Source organism: Oreochromis niloticus, linkage group LG7, assembly GCF_001858045.2.
Source record: "Oreochromis niloticus isolate F11D_XX linkage group LG7, O_niloticus_UMD_NMBU, whole genome shotgun sequence".
NCBI lineage: Eukaryota > Metazoa > Chordata > Actinopteri > Cichliformes > Cichlidae > Oreochromis > Oreochromis niloticus.
Window position 1 is genome coordinate 441,287 of NC_031972.2, and position 15,265 is coordinate 456,551.

General features: G+C 44.4%; 2 protein-coding genes across 3 annotated transcripts in view; both read right to left on the reverse strand.

Annotated features, from left to right (window-relative positions):
• Positions 1-706: 706 nt before the first annotated feature.
• LOC100690796 (anionic trypsin-1) lies at positions 707-3,122 on the reverse strand. Of its 2 annotated transcripts, XM_019360910.2 has the most exons (8): positions 2,553-3,122; positions 2,326-2,476; positions 1,895-2,042; positions 1,515-1,772; positions 1,361-1,427; positions 1,231-1,245; positions 1,027-1,064; positions 707-886 (listed from the first exon to the last, which is right to left on the reverse strand). In XM_019360910.2, exons 1-7 carry the CDS (start codon positions 2,605-2,607, stop codon positions 1,048-1,050), a joined length of 711 nt encoding a protein of 236 aa, XP_019216455.1. In that variant the 5' UTR covers positions 2,608-3,122; the 3' UTR covers positions 707-886; positions 1,027-1,047. The 2 variants fall into 2 exon arrangements, with proteins under 2 accessions (XP_019216455.1, XP_019216454.1); XM_019360909.2 differs by having other exon boundaries at positions 707-1,064.
• An 8,604-nt stretch (positions 3,123-11,726) lies between these two features.
• LOC100701249 (zinc finger protein 609) overlaps positions 11,727-15,265 on the reverse strand; it is a 37,921-nt gene continuing 34,382 nt past the window's right edge. Inside the window, 5 exon segments of the mRNA XM_025908758.1 lie at positions 11,727-12,384; positions 12,807-12,885; positions 13,285-13,599; positions 14,874-15,041; positions 15,044-15,245. Coding sequence (XP_025764543.1) covers positions 12,812-12,885; positions 13,285-13,599; positions 14,874-15,041; positions 15,044-15,245 — 759 coding nt within the window. The 3' untranslated portion in view covers positions 11,727-12,384; positions 12,807-12,811.

Below are 15,265 nucleotides of genomic sequence, written 5' to 3' on the forward strand. Positions count from 1 at the left end.
GGTCACGGCTGAGTAAAGGAGGAGACCCCATCCCAGGTGAGTCCATCCCAAACATCACACCTCGACCCACATGATGACCCTCAGGACCTCCTCCAGGCTGGAACACCAGCTTTTAGGCTGGAGACGCCGGGCTGAGAGGTCAAATCTTCATGAGCCTAACAAGTTGTCAAGGTGCCTTCACCTCAAACAGGAAGTAAAGAAAGAGCCACTGTGCCATCACTTCCAGGACACAGGTGTGTTTCATTGCAGAGAAGTTAAAGCTGTGCTTTGGTGTCATGACTTAAGGAGGGCTGTGAATTCATTAAGACTAAATTTTTGTTGTTCCACCTCCTGAAGACGTTTAATGCACCTGTGAGTCTCTTACACTCCAGTTTACCTGTCACAGGTGAGTCAGACACCTCATGTTAACCTGAACCCTCCGTCAGGTGTTTAAAGTGGACTGTTTTTTATTTTTCCCTGGAAAATGACTGCAGTCACCGAAACACACTCGGGATGGTTTCCTTAGAAACCACCATCATCCCAGCCTGCACGTGATGCGTTCAGTGGAAATCTGTAAACTGCACGAACAAAAAACAAACTCCACATCATTGAAATGTTTCTGCTGAGCTATTTGACAACTCAGCATCGCTGGCCAAGTGAGTGCACTGCATCAGAAATCCAATAAACTTCCAAACCACCAGATTTTTTAGCATTAAACAAAACACTCTTTTTAATATAGGCTTTTATTTCTCCATATACAATCAAACAGAAGTTTTTCAGTTATCTTCAGAGGCACTCGTGATGATAAGGAAACATGAACAGACGCAGAAATCTGTTCAGCGTGGCATATCTCTGAGTGTACTTAAGTGGTAGACCCAAAAAACCCTCCACAGCTGATGAACAGGATCTGAAAGTCCCGAGAAAAAAATCCAAGAAAGAGAAAAAAAAAAATAAAAAAAATAATAACCAACGTGGAAGCAAAATGACCCGATTAAATAAGTGAAACCAAAATTCTTCGTCAAACTGAAGACATTTATAAAAACGTACGAGTTCATGTTTCCCCGTGTGTCACAGCAGAGCAGTGGTAAATGGTAAATGGCCTGTATTTGTATAGCGCTTTTACTAGTCCCGCCTAAGGACCCCAAAGCGCTTTACATACCCAGTCATCCACCCATTCACACGCACATTCACACACTGGTGGAGGCAAGCTACAGTTGTAGCCACAACTGCCCTGGGGCAGACTGACAGTGTGAGGTGGAAAGCTTCCTGCAATAGAACGTGAAAGATTGTGACCCATGACGTGGCAGAACCTCGTTGATCCATCGAAGGTGTTTTGAAATGTCCGTATAGACGTTGGGTTTATCGGGGTAGTTACAGTTACTTTTATAGTTGAAGGAAACGAGACCAACAGCCAACCCGTCGCACACCAGAGGGGCACCAGAATCACCCTGTGAGGATTTTAATTTGTCAGATTATTTTTTTTTATACGTTTGTCAACAGAACACAAGTTTCCACTGAAAGCACAGAAAACATACCTGACAGAATCCTTTGGTTGTCTTATATCCACCTGCACAGGTAACATCGGCAGGAAGACCACCCCACAGTAACTCACAGACCTGTCTATCAATGACAGACACGTCCACCACCATCAGCTCATCAGCAGGTTTATTATCATCAGTTTTAGTTTTTCCCCATCCGGCCACCTGACACACTTGATTTTCTGTTAGGTTTGTTTCAGCAGGTGGAAGCTGAACTGTTTGCACTCTGTGGCCTAATCGAACTTTCTCAGACAGCTGGAGACACAACATGGAGTTAAAATAGAAACATGTATTTTCATATAGAAGCTTTTATAAAAAATTTAATTATACCACAAATACGTCACATGAAACTGTTGTTGTTATAAATATGGACTTACTTGGAGTAACATGATGTCATTACCAAGTCCAACGTGTTGGTAATTTTCAGGGATGATTTTTTTTTCAATCCTTACTTTCTGATGATCAGCCTTCTTCAGATTGTGGTTGCCGAGAACGACGTGTGTGAAGCCTCTGAGGGAGTAACCATTGAGAGGGAATTTAAAATGTAAACTATTTTAAACCTGATATCTTGATTTCTCACCGTTACATGCAGGCTAATGTCAGCAGTGCTGTAACTAACGGCTGTCAGAGGTTTGTTTGTCGTTACATATTCCAAAGGTCATTAATATTTGATGATGTTAAAGTTAATCATCTTTTATTGTCCCTTAAAATAACACCTGCCTTATTAATAACTTGTATTTATTTATCAAATCACTCCAAGTTTGAAAATGTTTTTGTATAAATTTGATGAACAGGAAATCAAACTCACGAGTTGCCACAGTGTGCACTACTGAGCACAAAGTCTTCAGTGATGAGGAAACCTCCACAGACATGTTGACCCTTGTTATCCTGCACTGACACCATGTACGGCATCGAGTTCTCCGGAGCTTTTTCTCCATCAATAATTCCTGTTGCAAACTCTGATAAATAAAACAAGAAGTTAAAGTCAGTGGTGTTTACAGCATTAAGATAAATCAGGTATATTTGATGTCTCACTGATGTCTCGTAGACATGGTAGAAGACAAAGAAGAAGCTTGTGCAGACAGTGCATGGTGCCAGCAGGAACCTCAAACCGTCCTTTAGTCCGTAGAAAGACTTTTATACATCACGCATCTTAGTTTGAAGGCTGGACTATCTTCATCATCTCGACTTCCTGTCATGCCAACCTCACTGCAGTGCAGGGTTGTTCTTAGCATTATCTAATGTTGGAATCTTGTTGGTTATGATACGCACAGCTGTCACATCTAATTTTGTTTTTTCCTGTTGGTACATTTGGACTTTATTGGCTCTCATTCTGCAGTTTACAGACATTCTGATCCACCTGAAGTCTCCGGTACCGTCACAACCATTAGTGACCTCACGGTGTCTGCTGTGAGGACGGCTCTGGAGACCAGAGACACCACAACACTTATACTGCAAAATGATTTTTACAAGTTGTTAAATGAATTTAGTTTGACAGAAAGTTCTGAGTAAAGAAGAGAGGTGTCTGTATAGAAATTCTCCAAGCCCCTCCCCTTTTCTTACAAGAGTGGTTAGCATCATGGAGAAAACAAAAACACGCTAACAGCAGAGAGAAGAGATTTCATCAGCTGAGGGTGAGATTACAGCTGTTCAGTGTGCGATTCAGCAGCAACTCTCAGGTGAAACTGTATTCAACATCATCATACAGGCCTGCAGGTAAAATAATCCAACAGAAGACAAACTGAAGCCTTGCTGGGAAACAGCAGTGAAACATTAGTCAGACCGTGTCAGCAATGCAGCAAGGCCACATCAGCATGAGCAAAATACAGGATGAGATGTGCACACCGGATGGGTCGGGGTCCGGGTTAACAATGAACTGCTCCGGTGCAGCTAGCTAACAGGGTGAAACTGTGCTGCTGCCGGCAGAAGGAGAAAGGGGGATGGTGCGTTAGAAGGCAGCGAGAGTGCAGGTGAGAGTCGGGACTTTAAATGCAGGGACTGTGACCCGATCAAAAGTTTAAGACCACTTGAAAAAGGGCCAAAAATCCTATTTTTCATGGTTGGAGCTTAACAAGGTTCCAAGTAGAGCTTCAACATGCAACAGGAAGAAATGGGAGTGAGACAGAACATTGTTTTGAGCATGCAAAACAACTCTTAAACTGAAACAGGCTGTTTTCCAATGTGGTGCCTTTAAAGTCTGAACTGAACTCTGGCTCATTTAGATTCCTCAAATTTACAGTTAAAGAACAAAAACACAACTGAATGATGGATTAAATAAAGTAAAGGCAGTGCATTAAAACCTCAAGGATGACAGGTGCACAGAAACGTACCTGTCCAGCCAGTTCAAGACGTTTGTTGCCATGGTAATCTCCATCATCCACCTCGCTGTCCCCTGGAGCCAGCATCACCCTCTGTGTGAGTTATCGTGGTGAGCATTCTGTTTACACACATGTGAGAGAAGGAGAGATGCTAACAGCTCTCTGGCCTAAAATGTTGACGATTTGTCACCTAGTGTAAAATATTACACTTAGGGAGTGAGAACGTGTTGCCCCACATCTGCTGTCTCCGCACTTTATTCCCAGGATACCTCAGAGCCTGAAGCAGAGCAGCCAAACAACAACATTCGACTCCACCGTCTGAGGGATATCAATATTTTGGCCAAAAACTTTATTGATCTTATATTTAATATTTATTTATTTAGGACAGTGCATGTTAATGAACATAAATGTAAAAAAAATTACATGAATGTAAACATGCCAGATTATAGCCAAGGGCTAATTTCCATCTGTTGTCCTTAAACATAAAAAAATAGACATAATAATTCATAAAAATTCATCATTCGTTCATAATAAAAACTCCATCACCAAACTTACACATACACACCATTCTGTTCCCAAATAAAACATTAAAACTATACAACTCATACATGATCACACACTTGATTTGTCCATAACCAGTTTTTAACCTTTGCCTTAAACAAATTGAATGTAGAGCATTCTCTAATGGGTTGAGGAAGACTGTTCCACAGATGGCCGCCCTGGACAGAGAGGACGTTCTGCCCAAATGCTGTCCGTCTGTGGGGTATAAACACGTCTCCTCGGGTTGTAGCTCGAGTGGTCTTGTCTGAGCTTTCTTTATGCCTAATGAACTGCTTTAGTGGTGGTGGAGCAAGGGAGTGTAAGACTTTATATATTAAACAGACTCTTTTAAGTTTCACTAAGTTATTGAAGTTCAGTAATTTATGTTTTTTTAACACATGACACTGGTGGTGGGAAGTCGGTTTTTTGTCAAGTAGTTTTAAACTTCTTTTATAAATGTTTTCAATAGTTTTAAGTGTTGTTGGACAAGCAAGTGACCAGGACGTCAAACAATAGTCCATATGAGAGATGATCATTGAGTAAAAATACGTTTTTGCAACATTCATATTTAAATTATTACGTATATGATTAAAATTTCGATTGTTATATATATATATATAACCTTTATTTAACCAGGAAAAGTCCCATTGAGATTAAGAACCTCTTTTTCAAGGGAGTCCTGGCCAAGAGGCGACAACACGTTGAAATTACAAAGTTACATACATATTATAAAATAACAATTACATAAAAATAACAATTACATACATTATTAAATTTAAGTACCTGGGACACTTTATTTATGTGACTCTTGAAGGATAATGTTGGCTCTAGAATGACCCCAAGATATTTAAATTCTGGAGCTAATTCAAGCTCTACTCCATCCAGGAATACGTTTGACTGCTTCAAGTTTAAGGGGCGTTTTGAAAAATACATACAGTTTTTGAGGTGTTCAACATTAGGCATGAGTCCTCCAGCCAGCTGTGCATTAATGCTAAAGCAGCTGTCCTTCACTCTGTAGAAAGACACAAGGGGGGAAAAAGCAGCCAACCCCACCTGAACTCATGGATAATTAAAAAGATGAAAGCCTCGACTCATTGTCACCACCTCCTGCCTATTAAAGTGGAGTCTTTTCAAAATGTACTTCATTAGTTACACTTTGCTAGTAGCAGGTTGGATCTCCTTTTGCCTTCAGAGCTGCTTCACTTCTTCGAGACAGAGTCAACGAGGTGTCAGAAACATCGTCCACATATTTTGGTCCATATTGACACGACAGCGTCACACAGATGCTGTAGACACATCCACGATGTGAAACTCCAGTTCCACCACATCCCAGGTGCTCTATTCGACTGAGATCTGCTGACTGTTTATACCAAATTCTGACCCGATCATCTCAATGTTGCAGCAGACATTTGAATTCAGTTTTATTCATACAGCGCCAAATCACAACAGTTGCTTCAAGGTGTGTGATATAGTAAGTAAGACCCTACAACAATACATAGAAAAGCCCAACAATCAGATGAGCAAGCACTTTGGCGACAGTGGGAAGGAAAAACTCCCTTTTCAACAGGAAGAAACTCAAAAAACTGTTTTTAAATAGGGATCAGGTCGTGTATTACCTGCTGCTTATTGCTTCATGTCCCTCCTTTTAACTTAGTTTGTGCCTTGCATCGTATCCTCTCTAGGTTGAGGTCTGAGCTCTGCATTCTTCATGTATGAGTGCAGTTTTACAGTAGTTTAAAGACCCATCTGAGAACGAGCACAGCAAATAAGCCTAGGCTATAAATGTGCTTCTATAAAGTGCTGCAGGAACAAAACTGAAAACCCTGAAATAAGTTTGCATTTTGCAGCATGCAGGCTCTGTGGGGCTGCGGTGACACACTCAGAAGGTAACATGTTTGAAGAGGTCTCTCCTCAGAGGGCAAACAAGGTCATGATACCAGCTGTCAGCTGACATTTTCATTCAGAGGTGATGCAAGAAACTATTGAAAGTACAAATGTAAAACTATTCACCATCTTGTATAAAAACACTTCCCTATATATGTAACTTAAGCTTTGAAACATTTGGAGCTGTAGCAAAAACACAGACTTTGGAAACCGATCTTTGCTTCAGTCTGCAAGGCAATAACGTCACAACAGCTTCACCTACAACCATTCACCTGTGCTATAGCTCCACCTACTGGACTTATTGGAGCAGACACATTAAAAATAAATCAATAAGACATCATCCCTACCTTGACTATGATGGCGATGGGCGTCCTCTGACAGCGTGTTGTGCCTCAGGTAGAATCGGCCTCGTTTCACAATAATATCAGTTCTGCTTTTCTCTTCACGAGAGGAGCAGAGCGGACACGAGCGTGACGGCCATCATGTCATCTGTTGTTTTTAAATGTGCTCTACAAATAACTTTTGAATTGAATTGAATGTTTGTCCATAAAGCACCACAGCACGTTTGGACAAAACGAAACACATCAGACCAGCTGTCAGCACTGTGGTGGAGGGATGATGATCTGGGCTCCGTGCAGTGACTCAGTAAACCATGAACTCCTCTGTATACAAATGTATTCTAGAGTCAGATGTGAGGCCATCAGCCACAGGACAATGATACCAAGAAGAGTGCCAAATCTCCAAAAGAATGGCTGAAAACGAAACGTGGTGCAATGCTCCAGTCAGTCCAGACCTCAGCCTGACTGAGAAGCTGTGGTGGGACCTTCAGAGAACGGTGCTGAAACTGACTGAAGAGTTGAGTCTCAACGATGAGACTAATAACATCTACAGGGCGCACGCACGAGGCATTGACGATGACGTGACCATGAGCAGAGACAAACTGAGGGCTTAAATAGACAGGATAATGAGAGGATGAGAAACAGGTGGAAACACGGCTGGAACAAATCTAACTAATGAAACAGAGGAAGTAAGGTGGCAGTTAGTAGAGTTTTTATTTTCATTTTTATAATACTAAAAATGAAATGCACGGTGCAGAGTTTACTTGAGAAACTGCAGGACAGCTTCTGTGTGCATCCTGTGAAGTGTGGGGTGTGTGAACAGGGAACATAGGAGGGGGCTAAGCACACATCCCTGTGGCGTTCCTGTGTTTAAAATGAGTGATGAGGAAGTGTGCTTACCAACTCTCACCACCTGGGGCCTGTTTGTGAGGAAGCAGAGAATCCATCTGCAGATAGATGTTCCCAGCCCAAGGTCAACAAGCTCCCAGGCAAGTTTTGAGGGGATGATGCTGTTAAATGCTGAGCTGTAACCGATGAAGAGCATTTTTGCATACATATTTCTTTTTTCCAGGCAAGTGAGTGTGCATTGCAGATTTGTGGGAAAACAGACTACATGTCAGGTGGCTTCACTTAGCTTGACACAGTTTTCTTCTTACCATGAAGTTCAAGTAAAATCTCTCTCCATGGTGAGCAAAGTGCCAGAAACACTCCAACCCAGCAGCAGGAAGCACTATAGCAAAGTCGTACTGGTCAGAACCCCAGAACAGCTCCTGGTCTGTGACGTCGGGGCGGGCGTTTGTCTGGGGAACCCCATGAGCTGAGCCCCAAAATAAAAAGCCCAGAAAGAAGCAGGGAATCCAGCACAGCATGTCTAAAACATGGAAAGGTGAGAGTAGAGTCTGTGCTGCAGTGTGAATAGATCAAAAATGATTAACCACCCCTGAAATGTCTCCTCCTCTGGTGGGAAAACTGGACGGGCTGCACAGATGGAAGCACTGCTGATAGAGAGGAAAACCCTGCAGGAGGGAAACTCTCCAGGTGATCCAAACAAATGAACCTTGAAACTGTTCCACAGACAGATCCTGACTGCTTAAAGGCATCCTGCGGAGGTTTGGACCACCAGTTCAGTAATATTTGACCATGTGGTGGATGTACATTTAGATTATTCTCATGGCCGTCATTCACATTTCAACATTTACATGAATCCATTGATCCACTGGTGAACAGGAAACAGCAGACATATGCCAACAGGAGAGTGGGTGTGTAGTGCTGAGAAGAAGGTCTGTTTGATACATGTTTTAGATGATAAAACTTGTTTCCATTCTAGACAAAGATAATAAAGATAATACAAAAAGTATTGTTTAAATGATGCTTTCATTTATAAAGGGAAAAACTCTCCAAACCTGCCCTGTGTGCAAAAGTAACTGCCCCCTAAACCTAATCACTGGTTGTTGCACCCTCTGCAGCAGGAACTGCAGTCACGTGTTTGTGATCCTTCAGTGAGTCTTTCACATCACTGCGGAGGAATCTTGGTCCACTCTTATTTGGAGGATTGTTGGAATTCAGACACATATTTAAGGTCACCCTGACGCACCTCAGTCTGATTTCAGTCCAGGCTTTGACTCGGCCACTCCAAACACTTCATCTGTTTTTGGACTCATTGAGAAGTGGACTTGCTGCTGATCATGGTGCTGCTGCATAACTGGAGTGCTTTTGAACTTCAGGGCACAAACTGATGGTCAGACATTCAGGACTGTCAGGTAGAGAGTAGAATTCAAAAGGGCCACAGCCTCTCTTTAAGAAATGTCACCTGACATCTGCAGCACTCAGTCTGCTGCAGCAAGCGTGCTGCTGCAGTCTGTTGGGGGGCATCATCAGAAACAAGGATGCAAGAAGAGGAGACAAACTAGTGAGGAATGCTGGCTCTGTAATTGGAGCTGCCACAAACACACACACACACACACACACACACACACACACAGACGCACGCGCACACACACACACAGACTCTGTGTGAAGCCCGTCTATATTATATTTGCTGATCTATCATACAGCTTAAAGTTATTCCTGGTTATATTCTGAGCAGTCAAACATAATTAATCATCAATAAAATCATATGAATTATGATTCTGTGATTAACAATGAATACACTTAATATCACTTCTCATTTTCAAAATCATGTCGTTTAGCTTTGAAATGTCTGCATTTGTGAATAAAACATTTTCTTAGTAACAACATTTGTTAAGATCCAACCAAGCAAAATATGATTTTTGCCATTTTCAAGTGGTCTTAAACCTTTAATCAGGACTGTATCTTATATCACTTCCATTTAATGTGAAAAAGCTGCAGTGTTTTGCTGGGATGTGTCTGCTCCTCTGGCTTTCCTGTTAGCAGTGAGTGCAACGATGTCACAGAGGTTTTAGTGCAGCATAAACTCCAGCAGATATTTTTGTCACTCTGGAGCACATTTTAGGAAAATAAGAAGTAAATGGAGGAAACCGACAGAAGCAGACAGGATAAGACGAGCGTCATATCTGAGACAATAACCAGGGCTGGACCGTTTCTGACACCTGCATCATTTTTATTGTGCAAAAACACGGCAGCAGAGGACGAATTGATTTTGTCTTGAATCACTACTGGAAATCACAGGACTCAGATCAACACACGTCTGCTCTCCAGAACCAGGACAACGTGCTGAGATCACGGTGGGCGACAAATGTTTATCAGCAGAACGATGAGACAGAAACACAGAAGAGCCATTTGGAAAGGCAGGAGGTACAGTGCTAACAGGCTGCAAGCCTAACCTGTTCCTGCAGGTCCTCACAGAGACGACAGAGAGCTGCTCAGAGAGTTCAGAGTGAGCTGAAGGATGAAGGTCAGACTATAATATTCCTCCAAAAGTACCTTCATGGACCTGCAGCCGAAAACAGAAACCGATGCAAAGTGTTTATGCAGGTGAGAGAAGTTCACCTGAGGGCTCTTTCAGCGTGGAGCCCCACCAACATCAAGGTGTAGGATATTTTGGACAATCTATAATCTTCTAACACAAAAACATACAAGTGTTCATTGACGTAAACACACAGCAGTAGCAGATTTTTTTAAAATGTGTTTTCTTTATTTTGATTTGCTGCTAACTGCCTTGTTTTCATTTGTAGTTTTTGTAGTAGAAAGAATTACAAAAACTACAAATAAAAAAAGTGCAGTTAACAAATGTAGTGCTCTCCACTATGTGAACCCCTCAGCTGAATTTTTAGGTTTTTCATTTCAAGCCAATGAAATGAAATCCAAAAATTCAACCCCAACAATCAAATGATCCCCTATGAGCAAGCACTCTGGCAACGGTGGAGAGGAAAAACTCCTTTTTAACAGGAAGAAACCTCTGGCAGAACCAGGCTCAGGGAGGGGCGGGGCCATCTGCCATGACTGGTTGGGGGGTGAGGGGCAAAATAAAATCAAACATAAAGGAGAGCACAGTGTATTTATGACAGGTCGTGGACTGTGGCTCGAGTTCAAAAGATGCTCGAATCCCGCCTGAGATGGTATGGACATGTGATTCGAAGCGATGAGAACTCAGCAAAAACGGCTAAGAGGATCGACCCAGACGGACGCCGGCCTTGAGGCAGACCGAAAAAACGGTGGATGGACAAAATCAAGGAAGACATTAAGACCGTCAACGCGTCACCTGAGGACGCCTTGGACAGAACCAAACGGAGAAACCTTTGCTGAGAAGCGGACCCTGCACCAGCGGGAACAACGCCAGGATGAAGGTGGACTGTGGCTGGAAAACATCATTACTGTTTTTAAAGGGTAACTGGTAACATCGATGTGTCGATGGGACGTGTGCATGCAAGCACACGCAAGCGATCCCCTGGTGGTGATTCATCGTTATCAACCCTTAAACTCGTGAATTGGCTCTCTAGCTTTTCGATTGCTACTGTTGTCTACCACATATGTATTATTTGGAACCCAGCTTACCTGTAAAAACAGACACACAGCAGGTAACAGGAACTACTCTGTGCGCCAGCTCGGCACCACTCTTCTTCTAGCGAGGTGTCGGCTACTGATGCGTAAGACACCGAGCGCCCTCTGCTGGCGGAACTTATATTACAGACATTAACAGTAGTTTTCCCCAAAAGAAAGTGACTTGAAGCATAAAAATAAAATGGGAGGCTGCAGTGTTCCTGTATTCATCTATATCATAGTGCCACACATGCCCAAAACTTAATTTATCACATGAAATAAATGTGAATGGCTAGAAAAATCTAAATCAAAATATGAAACTCCAAAATAAAGTTTATTAAAAGCCACTGAGGTTACAGTGATCCTGAATTATATGTGCATGTGCTTTGCAGGTCAGTTCTTTGTTAATGAGGCCACATATTACTGAATAAAGTGAATAATATATGGATCCACATCCATAAGCACATGTCTCCATTTGTTTTACGTTTTTAAACCAGGACATATTTTATTCTACACAATGAAACCAGAGCCTGCAAGCTTTTTCTTTTGAAAGAAGAACCCTTTAATCTGAGCGAATCCCTCCTGCCTCCCATCATCCCAGGACCTGAAGGCGTTTCACAACATCAGCTTCTCTCTGGTGCTTTCAGGGAATAAATGAGGACACTGAGCTCGAGCGCTGCTCCACCAGCTACAGGTTTAATATCAGATCAACAACAGTAGAAAAACAGAGGCAGAGACTACCAGACAAAAAGAAGAGTAGGAAATCCAACATCATCCAACAGGCTCTTTAAAATAATTCCTCTGTACAGTATTTACACACACACACACACACACACACACGCACACACGCACGCACGCACAGAGCACGTTTACAGCTACACACTGAGGAGGAGGAGCCTGTCACTCAGTCAGTACAAGGAAGCAGTCTGAATACTGCCCTCTGATTGGCCGGCCCTCCTTCATCCAGTGTTCTCTTTATTTCACGTGAAGCTGAGACGCATCCAGGTAACTGTGTGATGTCATCCGGAGCTGAGCCTGTCCTTCTGAAAGAGGTCAGAGGTCACCCAGTCATCCCTGCAGGTACGTCACTGTGAGCTCTGCATCCCAGCAGCACCTGTTGGCCAACAGGACCGCCCAGAACCAGCAAAACCCAAAGGGACCAGTCTCTGGTCCAGCGAGGGTCGGAGCAGTTGGCTGGACGTCCAGGCAGAGGTACCAAACATACACAGAACATCGCTGAACTGATGTCACGGAAACAGAAACGCTTCTTCACGTGATCCAGTCACATGACTTGGAGAGGCGTAGAGGCTGGCCAATCAGGTGTGCCTGTAGAAAGTGAGAGGAGATCACGGGTCAGAAGATTTTACCAGGGGATGGTCTGAAATTAAAACAAAGAAGAAGAAGGTGATGATGATGATGAGGAGGAGGCTGATGTCCTGTTCAGTAACACGCTGGTTTTTTTACACTGAGATTCACTGCTCTGACCAGTAGGTGGAGCTACTGCACTGAGACACCTGAAGCAGGGCAGGTGAATTTCAGTACAGGTGGAGAGGAGCGGCACAGAAGTCCAAGCATGTTCATGGATGTGATGAGCACCTGTGCATTACTCACACATAACTGCTTTTTATTAATTGTGAGTTTTTGGTGTGTTAAAAAAAAAAAAAAAGTAGCAAGAAAGAGCAAAAATAAAAAACTAAAACTTCCTGTGTGTGTGTGTGTGTGTGTGTGTGTGTGTGTGTGTGTCTTACCGTTCTCACCTCCGTGCGGGCGGGTACATGGACGGGGCGGACGCTTGCTGACTGGCGACGATGGCGGAGGACGAGAGGCCTGAAACAAAGACAGGATGTCAGAACTGCAACAGACAGGCTCGCACACGCCACTCATTAAAAGCAGCTGCAGGCTCAGAGGGGTGAGGTGGGCGGGCTCAGAGGATCCCTTTCCAGCTATGAATCATGGGAGGAGAGGTCAGCTTGGTTTGGGGTAACCTTCAGCACCAGGTATTACCCCGTCCTCCTCTGCTACAAACCTTGTCAGCGAGTGTATGAACACACTGCAGGGCTGACAGCATCTACCTGCATTTACACCTGAAACAGGTCTGTGTGTGACATCACCACGGCTGTGTGACATCACCACGGCTGTGTGGCCTGTCACTAAACTGAGCAGGTTGTCCTCCAGTCTGAGAACACCTGCGCTAAAGAGGATCTAAAGGCAGCAGGCGAGGCTCACCTGAGGGGTAGGACAGGTCGTACAGAGGGTATCCCAGGTGGTGATGGGACTGCATGATGCGCTGCGATGGCGAGGAGCGTGGCCGGTCGCCCTCCCTTTCTCTCTCCCGCTCTCGGTCATGTGGCGTCTTGCTGTCCTGGATGGACGGCGACTTGCTTTTGTACTGGCTGGCGTGCAGCTGCAGCAGGTCCAGAGCTTTGGCCTCGCTGGACGGCTTCACAGATGGACTTGACCTGGAGGGCTTCTCGCCGTCCTCGCCCACCCCCACCTTCCCGCCGTATGAGGAGGCGTAGTAACTGGCTGGCAGGTACGAGCCTGGAGAGACAAACGTAAAAAACAACATAGTTCGGCGGACGGTTCGACATGATGACGTGGCGGCAGCTTGAGGCAGTGAAGTTTCAGGCAGCAGCTCTAAAGGTACAGTACGCCATTTTTCAGGTCATTTAATGGAAAAACAACTAAAAGTGGTGATTAGTGTGTAACTGTGTTCTCCAACAAACTTAGGAATTCTCACAAACTCAGAATGAATCCACTAAAAATACAAAGGAGCTCCGTGTTACCCCCACCAGCTTTGAACACAATGGCTGAGATGGATCCACCCAATCATGTTTTATGTATGTGGCTAGAGACCGCCCACAAATGCATGACGCCAAAGGCAGAGAAGAAGAGAAATCGTAGGTGTTTAAATCCATGCCTGCATCTTCAGACTGGAGATATGAAACACGAGTGTTTTATGCTTCACCAAAGACATAACAACAGGAAGGAAAGAGACAACGCCACCTTAACAAAATGTCATCCTATTCCTTCTCACCTCAGTCTATAGCGCCAGATCACAACAACAGTCGCCTCAAGGCGCTTTAGATGAGGTGAGGAAGACAGGACAAAGGCAGCGTGATGTCACAGACATGCAGCCCTCCCAGCACCTGTAGACAGAGTTCAGCAGGGCCGCCATCGGTCAGACGTGAGCTGCACTCGCTCCTCCGCTCGTATCGGACACCGTTAGGTTTTACATTCTCTTCCACAGTAAATAAAGGTGAACACCAGCTGAAGTAACTGCTGACTGAGCCTCCACCCGCTACTGTGGGCAGTTTTTGAGGTGATTTGGAATAAAAAATATTTAAAATATTTAATTCACGTTTAATAAGTGCTGATATTACTCAAATATAATAGAATATTTGTGTAAAACACAAACAGAGAAACAGTGACTTTGATGCGTCTTTGTTGACCAGCATGTTTGTCCCACAGTGGCCACCGTAGCCAGGATTACACATGCAGTGGTGAGACAGCTTAAAGATCTTTAAACCTGTCAAGAGTTCGGTTGAGCTCTCAGCATCGACTCCTCTACAGCGTTTTTAAAGCTTCACGCTTCTTTCGGGGGCCGTGCGTCACATTCGTCTAATTTTATATTAATAATGTGAATGAAAATGAGCACTCGCTCGTCCCTCGGAAACCACAAAGAAACGTGGCTTTTTACATTTTGGTCAAACCAAAACACTCGTCCTCCTCGCTGGTTTTCACTCTCCAGCCCTCGCCGCCCTCGCGCTCTCTTTGGTGCTGCGCCTGCTTTATGTCGTGTGTGAGTTTCTCACCTGTGTAATTCTGCATCATGACCGAGGGCATGCCTCTGTACCCGGGGTGGCTCGGCTCGTAGCCCTGGCTGTAGGCGTACGGTCCGTGCATGTAGGGCACGTAGCCCTGATGCTGGGCCAGCGGCGAGGGGAATTGCATGTGAGGCGGGCGCGCCTCCTTCCCGCCCCGCGGAGCTCCTCGGGGGGCAGCTGTGTCCTGCCCTCCGCCACTTCCTTCGCTGCCTCGTCTTTCTGCACACTCTCCTTGGGCTGCGGCCTCTCTTCCTTCACCTTCCTGTCCCGCTCCTCCTTCCACCTGTCGTCCTCCTGCGGTTTCGGAGCCTCCGAGTATTTGCTGGGGTAGACGTAGGACCACAGACGCGAGTCGGGCTCCTGCAGAGAGGGAGAAACCT